Source organism: Nelumbo lutea, chromosome 7 (assembly GCF_056320005.1).
Source record: "Nelumbo lutea isolate HS-2025 chromosome 7, American lotus-T2T, whole genome shotgun sequence".
NCBI classification, from domain to species: Eukaryota; Viridiplantae; Streptophyta; class Magnoliopsida; order Proteales; family Nelumbonaceae; genus Nelumbo; species Nelumbo lutea.
The window spans coordinates 7,536,252-7,551,145 of NC_142690.1; the positions used below are offsets into that span (position 1 = coordinate 7,536,252).

At 39.6% G+C, this 14,894-nt stretch overlaps 1 protein-coding gene across 2 annotated transcripts in view; it reads left to right on the forward strand.

Annotated features, from left to right (window-relative positions):
- Window positions 1–14,894, forward strand: part of SMC5 (structural maintenance of chromosomes 5) — a 68,101-nt gene that overhangs the window by 9,224 nt on the left and 43,983 nt on the right. For both annotated transcript variants that reach the window (XM_088953670.1, XM_088953671.1), the window contains exons 6-7: window positions 118–222; window positions 299–444. In XM_088953670.1, the coding sequence (XP_088809796.1) occupies window positions 118–222; window positions 299–444 (251 nt within the window). The remainder of the gene's footprint in view (window positions 1–117; window positions 223–298; window positions 445–14,894) is intronic.

Below are 14,894 nucleotides of genomic sequence, written 5' to 3' on the forward strand. Positions count from 1 at the left end.
TTTCAAGTAAGCAATCTTTTATTTTTTAAATTTTTCCTAGATATAGTATCAAAAAGTTTTGATATTGAATGTCTGATGAGTTATGATTGCTAATATACTGTAGTGATGCTTTTGTAGACTGTGAAGGCAAATGGAGATACCTTGAATCAGCTGAAGGCACTCAATGCTGAACAAGAAAAAGATGTGGAGCGTGTCCGTCAAAGAGAAGAACTGCTTGCAAAGGTTGTTTCTTAGCGTCATATAACTGTCACTCTACAACTCTTCTTAAGTTGTAACATCTTTTCCTTGTCTTTTATAGGTTAAGGCCATGAAAAAGAAATTACCTTGGCTTAGGTATGATATGAAAAAGGCTGAATACATGGAAGCAAAAGCACGGGAGAGTGATGCCAAAAAAAAGCTGGATGAAGCTGCTAAGATTTTAAATGATCTCAAAGAACCTGTAGAGTATGTTGGTTAATTATACTATTTTGTTATGTGTAAGAATATGATTTTATATAATAATCTTTTAGTTGGTCAAGTAGTGCTCTCCATGATATTACTCTATCCTTTGTTATGCATATTTAGCCTCCACTTGTTGCAATGGTGCTCCTACATAGACTAGATTTTGTTGACTACTTAAATCCATATAGAGATGTTTTCCGTTTGCATATATATCATCTCCTTACCATACATACTTGGAGGTAGGGGCATATAGGCTTCCTCATGGAGACCACCGTTCAGGAAGACGTTCTTAACACCCAACTGATAGAGAAGCCAATCATAGCTGGCTGCTAATGAAAGAAGCGCTCGAACAAAGTTCATCTTTGCTATTGGAGAGAATGTCTAATTAATCCCCACCATACATCTATGTGTAACCCTTTGCCACTAGTCTAGTTTTGAATTCAATAGTTCTATCGGCATGATATTTGACTGTGTACATCCACTTACAATGTACAAGTTCCTTTCTTCTAGAAAATCAACAATATCCCCAAGTATAATTTTTGTGCAATGCGTTTATCTCAGCTTTCATAGTGACCCTCCATTCAGGTTTAAATAGTGCTTTTGATACAAATCTAGGGATACACTACGAGGAACAGAGACTAAAAAGCATGGGGAAAGTAAACCATTGGAAAGGTGTTTAGAGATACAATCTGCAGTGCACCTCCATTTGGCAAGGTCAAGGTCAAGAAAGGTTGCAGTGGTGATGTAAAATCTGTCGTCTCTTCAGCAACTGGAGGTGCATGAGGCTCGGTAGAAGATAGGGGAGCAATCTACTCGTGTCTACACTTGTGATACCACCTCTAAAGGATAGGAGAGGAGAAAAGGAAGGATGACTAGGAAGAACAAGAATAGGAGTAGAGGAAGTAGGTGATGACACAATAGGAGGATCAGAAAAAGATTCACTAGTGGAATCAATAGGAACCGAAATAAGGAGAGGAATATCAAACAAGTCAGCAGAGTGCTCCCCCTCAGAAGAAATTGGATAAAAAGGTATTGACTTTGCAAATGTAACATCCATAAATATAAATCGGTGTGCCATTAGAGGGATTGTAACAATAGTACCCCTATTGTGTGGAGGTGTAATTGAGAAAGATGCACTTCTGAGCCTTGGGTTTAAACTTATGCTGTTGACTACTAGGAACATGGACATAATAAGTACACCCAACACTCGTAGAGGAAGAGAAAAGGGCTCAAAATTAGGGAAGGGAAGACTAAAAGGTGACTTGAATCCGAAGACCCTAGAAGGCATACAATTGATTAAATAAGTGGTTGTAATAATAGGTTCTCCACAAAATTTCATAGGAACATTAGAAGAAAAAAAATACGCTCCTAGAAACCTCGACAACATGATGATTTTTTCTTTTAGCCACTTCTATTGTGGAGTGCGAATATAAGAACTTTGGTGGACAACTCCAAAACTGTCAAAGTAACAAGGGAGACCCTTCTCAAAATATTCCTTTAAATTGTCTTAATGGAATACCTTGATATGGGTATCAAATTATGTAAGGATAAGCTCATGAAACAACTTCACGCTTTTAGAGAGTTCATCACGAGAACATAGCAAATTGTTTGAGTTAGCCAAATAAGGGTAGATTAGTCTTTTCATTCAGTTTAACTTATGTGCTTATGTAGCAGTTCTAATATTACTCTTGTAGACTTCCTGTCCCATACTTAAGTGGGGGCAGTTTAGTCATTGTACTCTAATTAGAAATTAGAACCCCTAATCTATCTTATGGTTGACTGGTATGGTTTTTGGACTACCAAGTTCGACTTCTTCTTCTTTTTCTTCTTCACTATTTTCTGGTTCGAACTGTTGAGGCTACTGAAATAACATGGTATCAGAGCGCTAAACAAAAGAGAAGAAGGCTGTGGCACCAAGGTTCATATTCTGTGATTTCTCCTTCTTCTGGGTTCTTCTCTGGGCTGCGAAATCTGAGGTACTCAATCTAGTTACTGCAGCAAGTTTCTTTTTTTTTTTTAGGACTGCTGCAGTCCCTGTTTCAAGTGGTTAGGAAGGTGCGGCAGTCCTAGCCCATCAGTTCCATATTGCTATCACCATGTGTGACAGCTTTAGTTGTGTGGTGGTGGTTATGATGTTCACCCTCTATTGAGCAGTTTCAAGAGGGTTTGTGTGTGGTTAGTTGAGTTGCTGAATTACTGTCATAGTGATTTATGGTTGTGTAATCAGTAGTGGTGTGAACAAGGACAAAAGTCTGTGTTTTTTTTTTTGATTTGTTGTTGCTGTATGAATGCTAGTTTACCTTTTTTTCTAATCTGAAATGGTAGCCGAACCTGTCTGAAACATCAAGCTCTTAATCTGAGCGGTAGTTTACATATTGGTGATTGATTGTGACTGGTTGTGAACCTATTGTTTGTGTTTGGAGACTGCTGTAGTGTCTGAAACATCAAACTCCTGACAGCAGTACTCAGTTGGTGACTAGGGATTCAGCATTAGAAGTAACATTGGGAGGGTATCATGGCAGCAACTGGAGATGGTTGTTGTGATCAGAAACCTGGTGTGATGATTCCCTCCGACTATCTGGGTATGTAGATGACTTTAATTAAACTTAATGGTGAGAATTATGTGCCATGGGCCAAGTTAGTAGAAGTATTTCTCAAGGCAAAGAGGAAAGTGAAACACGTGAAGGAAGATAAACCATCGGTTGACTCTTCAGGGTTTGATGACTGGGAACAGGAAGATGTTCAAATCATGATATGGTTATGGAGTAGTATGGAACCCAAAATAAGTGCCAAATTTATGTTCTTAGATACAACTAAGGACATATGGGAACATGCCAAGAAACTTTATTCTGGGCAGGATAGTACTATGAAGGTATATCAGCTCTATTAGGAGTATTTTGATATGTAGCAAGGGAATAAAACCCTAGAAGAGTACTATGCCAGCATGAAAAACCTTAGGAATGAACTCAATGTCTATCATCCCCTAACTCTAGATGTTAAGGTTCAACAACAATAGAGGGAGCAACTTGATGTCATTAGGTTTTTAGTGGGGCTGAAATTAGAGTACGAACAAGTTGGAGCCCAAATATTAGGGGGCTCTATTCTTCTCACACTTGAGGAAGTGTTTGCACAGCTTCACAGGATTTCTTTGGGATCTACAGAGAGTACCACACTATCTGATAGATCAGGATTTGTAGTAGCCTGAGGAGGTGGACGTGGTACTAGTTGGGGAGGACATTGCATCTCGAGGAGGTTGTGGTAGTTCCATATTTGGCCGTGGTGGTGGTCGTGACTCAAGGGGAGGCTGTGGTAAAGGAAAAGGTAACTCTACTAGGAAGTGCACCCATTGTGGTAGGGAAGGACATTTAGTGAATTTTTGTTATGATCTCCATGGCCCACCTTCTACATGGGCCAATCATGTAGTAGCTGGTGATGTTGATGTCAGTGGTAACCAACAGACAGATCTCACACCTTCCACATCTACATCTGTTTTCGGGATGGAGATGATGAGTGTACCGTGCGATGAGTATGAGAGGTTCCTTTAGGCTACTTCACAACATCTACAACCACCCTTGCACACTTAGGTATAGTTTGTCTAACATCCAAATCCCCTCCCTGGATTATTGACTCTAGATCCTCTAATCACATGATCGGGACTCCAGGTGTGTTCTCTTCCCTCTCTAAAACCTCCACATCTCAAACTGTTACCCTTGTCAGTGGTTCCTCTTCTCCCATTTGTGGTGTTGGTAATGTTGACATGGCTTCCCTTTTCTTATCATCAGTTCTATATGTACCTAAATTTCCATTCAATCTTATGTCAGTCAGTAAATTAACTAAGACCCTTAATTGCTCTATTACATTTTCCCCTTTCTTTTGTGTTTTTCATGATCTCAAGAGAGGGAAGAATATTAGTGGGGGGCATGAAGCCGGTGGATTGTATTATTTTGACGGTGGTGGATCGTTAGGTGCACTTCAGACTTCCCTCACTCATCTACAATAGCATTGTCGGCTGGGACATCCATCTCTCAAGGCACTCAAGATACTAGTTCTGCCTTTGAGTTATTTGCCGTCTTTGTAGTGTGAGTCATGTCAATATGGGAAACACCATTGGGTTTCCTTCAGTCCTAGGGTTGATAGTTGTTTGTTGAGTCCTTTTGCTTTAATTCATTCAGATGTTTGGGGTCTGATTAAAATAGTCTTATAATGGTTACAAGTATTTTGTCACTTTTATTGATGATTGTTCAATGATGACATGGATTTATTTAATGAAAGAAAAGAGTGAATTATTTTCCATTTTTCAAAAATTCCATGCTGAAATAGTTACGCAATTTAGTATTCCAATCAAAGTTCTTCGCTCAAATAATGGTCATGAATACTTTCTTACTTCCTTTCAATAGTATTTAGAACAACATGACATCATTCATCAAACTTCATATGCATCCACCCCTCAGCAAAATGGGGTGGCTGAACGAAAGAACCGTCATCTCCTTGAAACTGTTCGGTCTATTCTTCGTCATATGAGTGTTCCTAAACGATTTTGCAGTGATGCTGTGCTTACTGCTTGTTTCCTTATTAATTGAATGCTCTTTTTCGTCCTTCATGGTCGGTCTCCCTTTTCTATTTTATTAAGTGTATCTTTGTTGGCTACTCTCGGACCTAGAAGGGGTATAAGTGTTACAATCCCATTACTCGGAAGTCCTATGTCTATCCTAATGTCACTTTTTTTTAGTCCATCCTGTTCTTCTTGGGACCTGAAGTATCGTTATCTCCACCTTTGCTTCCTCTCCCTCTTCTAGTCCGTGATCCCTTTTCGGTTGTTCCAGTTGGGGCTGATCCTTCACCCCCTCCAGTGCAAATTACTATTGAACGACCACTGATCCGACACGTATACTTGTCAACAAACACCGACACCTCCTCCAGCTTCTACCTTGTTTGCGGATCCTATTGTTGCTCCTGTCCCCGAACCTTCAGAGCTTGATCTCCCCATTGCTTTATGAAAAGGTAAACGTAGTTGTACCCTACATCCCATTTCCAATTTTGTTTTAGTCTCTCACCTTTCCGCTTCACATCGCCAATTTGTTTCTCTATTGTCATCTATCTCTATACTTAAGGATGTCCAAGAGGCCCTTACTTCACCCGAGTGACGACAAGCAATGGAGGAGGAACTCTCTACCCTTGAACATACTCACACATGGGAGCTCACTACTCTTTCTCCGGGTAAGCATGTTGTGGGTTGTAAGGTGTATACTGTTAAATACTTACTGGATGGCAGTGTGGAGCGTTTGAATGACCGCCTTGTTGTTAAAGGTTATTCTTAGTTGTATGAGGTGGATTATATGGAGATCTTCTCTCCATTGGCAAAGATTGTCTCAGTTCGTGTCTTAATTTCCCTGGCAGTTATGTATGATTGGCCCTTGTTTCAACTTGACATTAAAAATGCCTTCCTTCATGGTGTCTTCATGGAGGAGGTATATATGGAGCAACCACCTGGGTTTGTTGCTCAATGGGAGGATGGTAAAGTGTGTAGACTGAAAAAGGCAATTTATGGGTTGAAACAATCTCCTCGTGCTTGGTTTGAGACGTTTAGTTAAATGGTGAAGAATTTTAGAATGAAACAATGTCAAATTGACCACTAAGTGTTCAACTATGATTCGGAAGCCGAAAAGATTTTATTAGTAGTCTATGTGGATGATATTATCATAATTGGCAGTGACAGATTGGGGATTGATAAACTAAAGTTTTTCCTACAAGACCATTTTCAAATAAAAGACCTTGGGAAGTTGAAGTATTTCTTGGGTATAGAAGTAGTCAAATCAAAACAAGGTGTAAATCTGTGTCAAAGAAAATATGTCATTGATTTGTTGGATGAAATATGACTATTAGGTGCGAAACCGACTAAAATTCCTATGGAACCAAATGCTAAGTTGAGCAGTGATACATGTGAATTATTTGATGATCTTGGAAGGTATAGATTGTTAGTGGGGAAACTGAACTATCTAACAATCACAAGACCAAACATCTCCTTTGCAATCAGTGTGGGGAGCCAATTTATGCAGAATCCTCGAATGCCTCACTGGGATGCAGTTCTTAGAGTTGTAAGGTACCTAAAGGGAGCTCCAGGCCGTGGGTTATCGTACAAACCAGGAGGAAGACTTGAGGTAGTTGGGTATATAGATGCAGATTGGGCAGGCTCCGTGTCGGATAGAAGATCTACTACAGGTTACTGCACATTCCTTGGAGGAAATCTGGTGACATAGAAGAGTAAGAAGCAAACTGTTGTGGCAAGGAGCACTGCTGAAGCCGAATACAAAGCCATGGCACACACTACTTGTGAATTAGTATGGCTGAGAAGCCTCCTACAAGAAATTGGATTCTCAACGGACAAACCTGTGAGATTGTACTGTGATAATCAAGTTGCAATTCAAATCTCATCTAATCCTATTTTTCATGAGAGAACAAAGCACATAGGGATTGATTGGCACTTTGTGAGGGAGAAAGTCCTTGCTGGAGAGATAAGCACAGAACATGTGGGCTCAGGGTGGGCTCAGGTTATCAGTGGGTAGATTTGTTTACAAAAGGTCTAAGCTCAGGGAAAGTGAATTATATATGTAACAAGCTGGTATTTTATGACATATATTCTCCATCTGGAGGGAGAGTGTTGGAGTTAGCCAAATAAGGGCAGATTAGTCTTTTCATTCAGTTTAATTTATGTGCTTATGTGGCAGTTCTAATATATCTCTTGTAGACTTCTTGTCCCATACTTAGGGGGCAGTTTAGTCATTGTACTCTAATTAGAACCCCTAATCTATCTTATGGTCCTCACACATTGGAGTGCACAATGTGAAAAGGAAATTTTGATCTTTTATTGCTTAAAGGATAAGAGTTTCTACAATGCTTTGAAGTTGACACGACTAACAAGGAAGGCTTAACAAACTTATTTTCTTAAATGATTCTAGAAACAAATGACTTAAAGAAGAAAGAGAAAGGTGATCCAAATGGAAATGACTCAACATGATCTGATTGATAAACTCCAATACAGTAGACTCCAAAGATCTAAACAAAAAATACAGTAGACTTCAAAGCAAACTTTTGAGGCTGCACATGGCTTTTCTTAGGAGCATCTAGCAGGTATATCCCATTCGCCTAATGGCCACTCCCAATTACCTTTTAAGCTTCAAGTCTTGAAAACCACAATAGGAAGGAAAAAAAGGTTATGCAACAATTCAATGATTTAGTTAAACTACTAACGTATAAACGATTAGTTCTAAATTCAGAGTCATGAAGAACAGAAGACGGGTAAGGGAGTTAGAAGGTTTTATGTCTCTCTTGCAAGATATGTACAAGGGAGCCATCGGCAAGGAATATTTTCTTACTACTGGAAAGGAGCTGATAAGTATGAAATAACTTAGAAACACTAGTCATATGGTTAAAAGCACTTGAATCTATAATCCATAGAACCCTATTGTTACTTGAGACAATCACATGATTTGTAGTGGCACGAGTACCTGGGTGAGCAAATGTAGTGGAGGATGAAGTGCCTAAATAATTGGATGTCGCCATAGTGGCTTCTAAGTGAGTTATAAGCCAGCAATATTATTCGAAATCGGCCTTTGCTGCCACCAATTGCTCCATTGTTGACTTCTCATTTATGAATCCATTATCACCTTCAAAAATGGTAGCCATATTGGTCTTCCCATTCTTACCATTCCCAATTTCAGGCTTCTTATTATTCTTAAACCTTGTAGCTAGGAGATGAGGATGCAATTTCTAGCTTGTATCCTTGGTATGCTTTGGTTTCTTACTGTATTTAAAAACGACTTCCTTCTTCTCATCTAGAGTCTTGGACTTCTTCCCTGCTTGGGCGAAGTGATTTGTAGGTGCCTCCAGAAGTTGCACCTTCCTCTACTCTCCTCACCACTCACCATGGCATAAGCTTGAGAGAGAGTGACTTCATCCTTGGCTAGAATGCTATGTCTACTGATGTTAAGCTCTGGATTGTGTTAGTAAGAAATTCAAGCATCCTATTTCTCTCAACTAGCTTCTTGTGGGTCTTTGCATCCTTGGTACTTTTCTAGACAACTATTTCCATGAGGTCTATCTCTTGCCACAGCGATTTTAGCTTTGAATAGTACATGGCTAGAGGTCTCTCCCCATGTCTCAGAATATTCACTTCATTCTTTAGCTAGTATGCTCTAGCTACATTCATCTTTTGGGAGTAGGTTTTAGCTACACTATCCTAGATTTCCTTTGCTTAAGTTATCCATAGGTATTGCTAACTAATATGTGGTTGCATGGAATTCACCAGCCAACCAATCATCGTATAATTTTTTTGCATCCCCTTATTATAAGGGCATCTGTCTCTTCTGGCTTCTTACTTCCTATATGAGATAGCTCAATTTCCTCCTACTACAAACATGGATACGAACAAACTATGGCCAAGCAAGGTAATTGGTTCCATCCACCTTAATTGTGGTCAGTGTTCATTAAGGTGTCTATGGACCCTATTGGAACAAGTGTTCATTAAGGTGTCTATGGACCCTATTGGAACAAGTCCATATTCTGAAGCTTGCTCAAAGTCAACTTCAAATTGCTCCATTGATCAAACGAAGGCAAACGACAACAAAAAATGGATACTATCACCCTAGAAGCATTGGTCTGTCACCAAACCAATACCTGGATCACCTTAATCTATGGTTTCACAAAACCCCACAACCCGAGAGAAAGAAACCACTCCTACCAGGCTTCACAGATACACTTTCGTCTTGGATTGATCTCTAAAGAGGTCCAAAAGAAGTCCCTAATTTCCAAGTGGCAGGCTGTAGCCTTCTCCTTGTCCCTTAACACACTTTTCTTTGATTGGCTAGGTTTTGGGATGATTCTACAAGAACCTTCTTGGACTTTCAAAACTTAGGGATGCAAACGGATTGGATTGGATTTGAATCAAGGTATATTTGAATCCTATCCGATACATTGTAGATCCAATCCGATCTCATAATTATTGATTCGAATTTGAATTCGATTAGGATGTCGGATATCCGAATCTGATCCAATCCGATTTAATTTTTAAAAAAATTTAAAAACTATTGAAATGAAAGGAAAAGAAAAAAACAATTAAAATAATGAAAAACAAAAAATAGAAGTATTTTTTTATCTATTTTTGTCATATATATACATGTTTTTATAAAAGAATAAATAATATAAAAAATTATAGAAATGTAATATAAATAACATATTTATAAATAAATAATTAACATATATATCGAATCGGATGGGTGGTGATCTGAATTTGATTCAATTTTTTAATTGGATCTGATTATCCGATCTGATCTTAAAATCCGAAATGGGGATATCCAAATCTGACAATATGGTATCAGACTTCAGAATGGATTGCATGATGATCCGATCCATTTGCACCCCTATCAAAACTGCTTCGAAAACTCACCAAAATTCTGTAGAGATAGCTGATAAGCTGTTAGTGTTTGTGGGGTTCCAACCCCACATTTTATTCCTGCTGTTTATTTTATTTTTTATTTAGAATAATTAGGCCGGTTGGGCCTTGTTTGTCTTTCTTTCATTTGTTTTAAGTAAGGGTATTATGGTAATTAGTCATTGTAATAGATTACAATATAAATACATCTTAGTGAGCGGCTAGAAACATAATTTAGCCGAACCCTTTCTTTCCTACTTCTCTTCCTCTCTCCCTTCCTCTTCTATTCGTGACCCTTCTTTCTCCTTCTTTTCTACTTTTTAAATCAGAAAACAACTATTTGCTGGTTTAATTTATTCAAGTTGGTATCAGATCCAAAACTAGAGCAGTTTAGGGCTCTTATGTGTGCCTAATCCAGTCGATAGCATGATAAGTTATTGAATCTGAAGTATTGCATCTTCGCCTGATTCTTGGAGGATCACTGGAGATTCGAATTGTGCCCAAGAGGTTACACGACCTTTGGAGAGTGCCCGGTGACTAGGAAGAGTCTGAGAAGTCAGGTAATTCAAAGATTAGGGCTTAATCTGAAGGTTAAAGGTGGCAATCAAACTCTTTCTGAGAAAGAACACATCTTTATTGAGATCAACCTTAAAGGGAACATTTTTTAACCTTCTGGAAGCAATGGTTAATAGAATTCTGTCTCCTTTGCCATTTCTTTAGGGTTTCTTGATAGAGATCGACCTTGAAAGGAGTTTTTTTTTGGCAGTTCTAATTTATGTCAATTATTGCTGTTAGTTTTCCGACAGAGGTCGACCTTAATTCAGCCGTTTTTTGATATATCTGCTAGTTTCTCTAAGTTCTTTGTGAAATCCCACGGTCAACTATTGCTCCCATTTTTTCTGTGACCGTGACTGGTTCTTGAGTAGCTACAGTAATCTGGTTTTTTGGCTCTTGGGTGTTCTTGTCAATTGAGGAGTGTTTCTTGGGAGTTACCAATAATCTGAAATTGATTTCTAGTAGTGATTGTTAACATCCTCTTTAAAATGGAGAAAGTTGGAAGTGAATTCAAGACTCCAAGGGAAAGTTTTTTAGGGGCTGGAAGTATGATTGAAAGTTCTTTTCAAATTACAACTATTAGGTTCGATGGAACAAATTACTTGGAGTGGGCACAATCAGCCATGATGGCAATTGGGGGTAGAGGTAAATTAGGCTATGTAACAAGGGATATAAAGAAACCAGCAAGCGAAGACACATCACTTGCCAAATGGGTTCAAGAGAACTATTTGGAGATGACATGGACGTGTAATTCAATGCAGCCCCACATTAGCCGAAATTATTTATAGGCCAAAATGGCTAAGGAAATTTGGGATAATATGAAAGATACCTACTCCCAACCTCTGAATGTTGCTAGGGCTTATGAACTGAAGTGTGAAGTGAAAAATCTCAAGCGGGGGGAGAAGCCAATCTCCGTTTACTTTGCTACTTTGAAATCTTTGTGGCATGAAATTGACCATTTGGAAACCATTGAATGGGAGAGTTAGAGAGATGCGACTACCTATAGCAAGCTGGTTGAAACAAACAAAGTTTTTGAATTCCTAGCAGGTCTGAATTCAGAATTTGACATAGTAAGGCAACTTCTTACCAGGGATAGTGTGATCTTGTCTCAGGCTTATTCACTAGTGCACAATGAAGAGAGTAGAAGAAAAGTGATGTTACAAGTTCAACCCATGGAATCAGCCCTAGTAGCAACAAAACAGAAATTTGGGAAAGATCAGGAAAGGAAATAAAGAAGGAAGATAAAAGGGAGATGTTTTGTGATCATTGTAAGAAGCCCAAGCATACTAGGGATACTTGTTGGAAGTTGCATCCCCATCTTGTTCCAACTAGATTCAGAAATAAGAAAGAAAGTGCTAATATGGCAGCCAACACTGACAGTGCATCATCTTCCAATACAAGAACCACATCTATAGATGCCTTAGCTGCTGTCCGGGCTGCCTTGACACAATTGGAGAATGAAGTTGGTATTTCCGGGTCATCATCTCAGTCTTCAACTGTTACTCCTGCCATTCCTACTTCAGCTTTTGCTACCTCAGGTACAAGAGCTACAGCATATCACACTTCAGCCCCAGGTAATACTAGACCCTTCTGGGTAATAGATTCAGGTGCTTCTGACCATATGACTAGGTTATCCACCTTGTTTACCACCTATTGTTTATCTCCAAGCAAATACAAAGTGTCTATTATTGATGGCTCTCTTGTTCCTATTTCTGGCAAGGGAGACATCAGGCTGGCGGATGCCATCTCCTTGTCCTCAGTTTTGCATGTCCCTAAGCTTAGTGCTAACTTGCTTTCAGTTAGTAGTATTACCTGCTTGAGCATCCACAGGGGAAGGAAAGTGAAGTTGGAGATTGTTTCTTAGTCTTTGGGTCAGATTATGCTTTGGCATAACAAATTAGGTCATTTGTCCTTTGGGTCTTTGAAGAGTCTGTTTCCAAGTTTGTTTGAATCAGTCCAAGTGTCTAGTTTGAAGTGTGAAAGCTACTAACTTGCAAAACATTGTAGGTCAACTTATTCTTTGAGCAATAAAAGAAGCAATATTCCATTTGAAATAGTGCATATTGATGTTTGGGGGCCATATCCTACTCCTGCCATGGGGGGTACAGATACTTCTTGTTATTTGTTGATGATTATACTTGTTTCTCGTGGGTATACCTCATGCACTCTCGAGATGAGGTTCCTTCACTGACCCAAGCTTTCCATCAGATGGTATTGACCCAATTTGAAATCAAGATCAAAATTTTCAGATCTGATAATGCCAAGGAGTATTTTGCAAAACCCCTGGCATCATATCTTCTAGACGATGGAGTTATTCATCAGAGCACTTGTCCCCGTACACCTCAGCAAAATGGGGTTGCTGAGTGTAAAAACAGACATATTTTGGAAGTAGCCAGAAGCATTATGCTCAACTCTAATGTTCCCATACGCTTCTGGGGGAATGCAATCCGTACTGTTGTTTACCTTGTTAACCGAATTCCCTCACGAGTTTTGGACATGAAAACATCATTCAATCTTCTTATCCAAACAAGGACTTGTTCACTATTCCCCTTAAAACCTTTGGTTGTACTTGCTTTGTTCAAATCCTGGGACTTCATTGCTCCAAATTTGATCCCAAAGCTGCTAAACGTATTTTCCTTGGGTATGCACAAAATCAAAAAGGGTATTGTTGTTATGATCCTGTTTCAGGAAGATGTTATGTATCCATGGATGTCACCTTTTTTGTGGATATGCCCTACTATCCTAGGGCCTCTCCTCAGGAGGAGAGTCGTGAGGAAGGGATTTCAGCCCTAGAATTTCCATTACCTATCCCAGTTGTTGAAGGGGAGTGCCGTGAAGAGGGTTGTCAAAAGTGTAGGGAGTTGAGAGTGTATCACAGACAGTGGTAGAGGTAGGTTGGTTCTCGTTCACAGCAGTCCAAGCCGATCCCAACACCTTCTACAGCTTTAGATCCAGGCATTACACCCATTGTTGAGCCCACTATTGCAGATACTTCACCTAACACTGTTGAGCCTCAATCCTTTCCTTCAGATGACCTTGATCTCCCAATTGCAGTTCGTAAAGGGAAGCATCGTTGTACTTCATCCACTGCTCATTGTATCTCCTAGTTTCTCTCTTATGGTCGTCTCTCAGAATCCTACAGATCATTTTTGGCATCTATTGCTACCATTCCTATACCCAGAATAGTGCAAGAGGCTCTTCTGATACCTGAATGGAAGGAAGCAATGCAAATAGAGATGGATGCACTTATTAAGAACAACACTTGGGAACTAGTTGACTAGTCTAAGAGGAAGAAACATGTTGGATGCAGATGGGTGTTTACAGTCTAAGAGGAAAAAACATGTTGGTTGCAAAGGGCTGCAAAGATGAACACAATTAGAGTCCTACTATCTATGGCTGCAAACTTCTCTTGGCCACTTTTTCAGATGGACGTCAATAATGCTTTTCTAAACGGAGATTTGCAGGAGGAGGTGTACATGGAGTTACCTCCCAGTTTTTACAATACAAAAGCTAGAAAGAAAGTTTGTCAACTAAAGTTTGTATGGGCTGAAACAGTCTTTGAGAGCTTGGTTTGACGGGTTTAGATTGGCATTAGAAAAGTTCGGCTACATGCAGGCTCAATCAGATCACACTCTCTTCTTTAAGAAGACAAACTTTTCTTTGACCTTACTTGCTGTCTATGTGGATGATATTGTGGTGACTAGAAGCGATATTAATGAGATAGATGCTCTTAAGTAGAATCATCACAAAGAATTTGAAGTAAAAGACTTGGGAGAACTGTGCTATTTCCTAGGAATTGTGGTGGCTCGATCTAAGCATGGCATCTTCATCTCTCAAAGAAAGTATGTCCTTGACTTATTGGAAGAAACTGGAAAGTTAGGAGTAAAGCCTGGTGACACACCCATTGAGTTGAACCATAAAATAAGTGCAGAAGGTGGAGAACCTCTTGAGGACAGGGCTATGTATCAAAGGTTGGTTTGGAAACTTGTTTATCTCTGCCTAACACGACCAGACATTTCATATGCTATCAGTGTTGTCAGTCAGTACATGCATTCTCCTAGGACCACTCACCTTTTTGCGGTGGAAAGGATATTTGCTTACTTGAAGAGATGCCTAGGGAGAGGCATACTTTTCAAGAACAATGGACACATGAAGATAGGAGTGTATACAAATGCTGATTGGGTTGTGATGAAGGAAGATTTGGCCCGACCTCTCTATTATGTGACACGTGGCAGAAACAACAGCTCGGCAAAAGGGGCCAAGCCTAGGCAAGAACAAGGGGACACACTTCGCCGAACTGATCCTTGTAACAGCTCGGGATACACTTCGCCGAATTGACCCACCTTGTAACAGCTCGGGACACACGTCGCCGAACTGACCCTTGTAACAACTCGGGATACACTTCGTCGAACTGACCCACCTTGTGACAGCTCGGGATACACTTCGCCGAACTGACCATCTGTAACAGCTC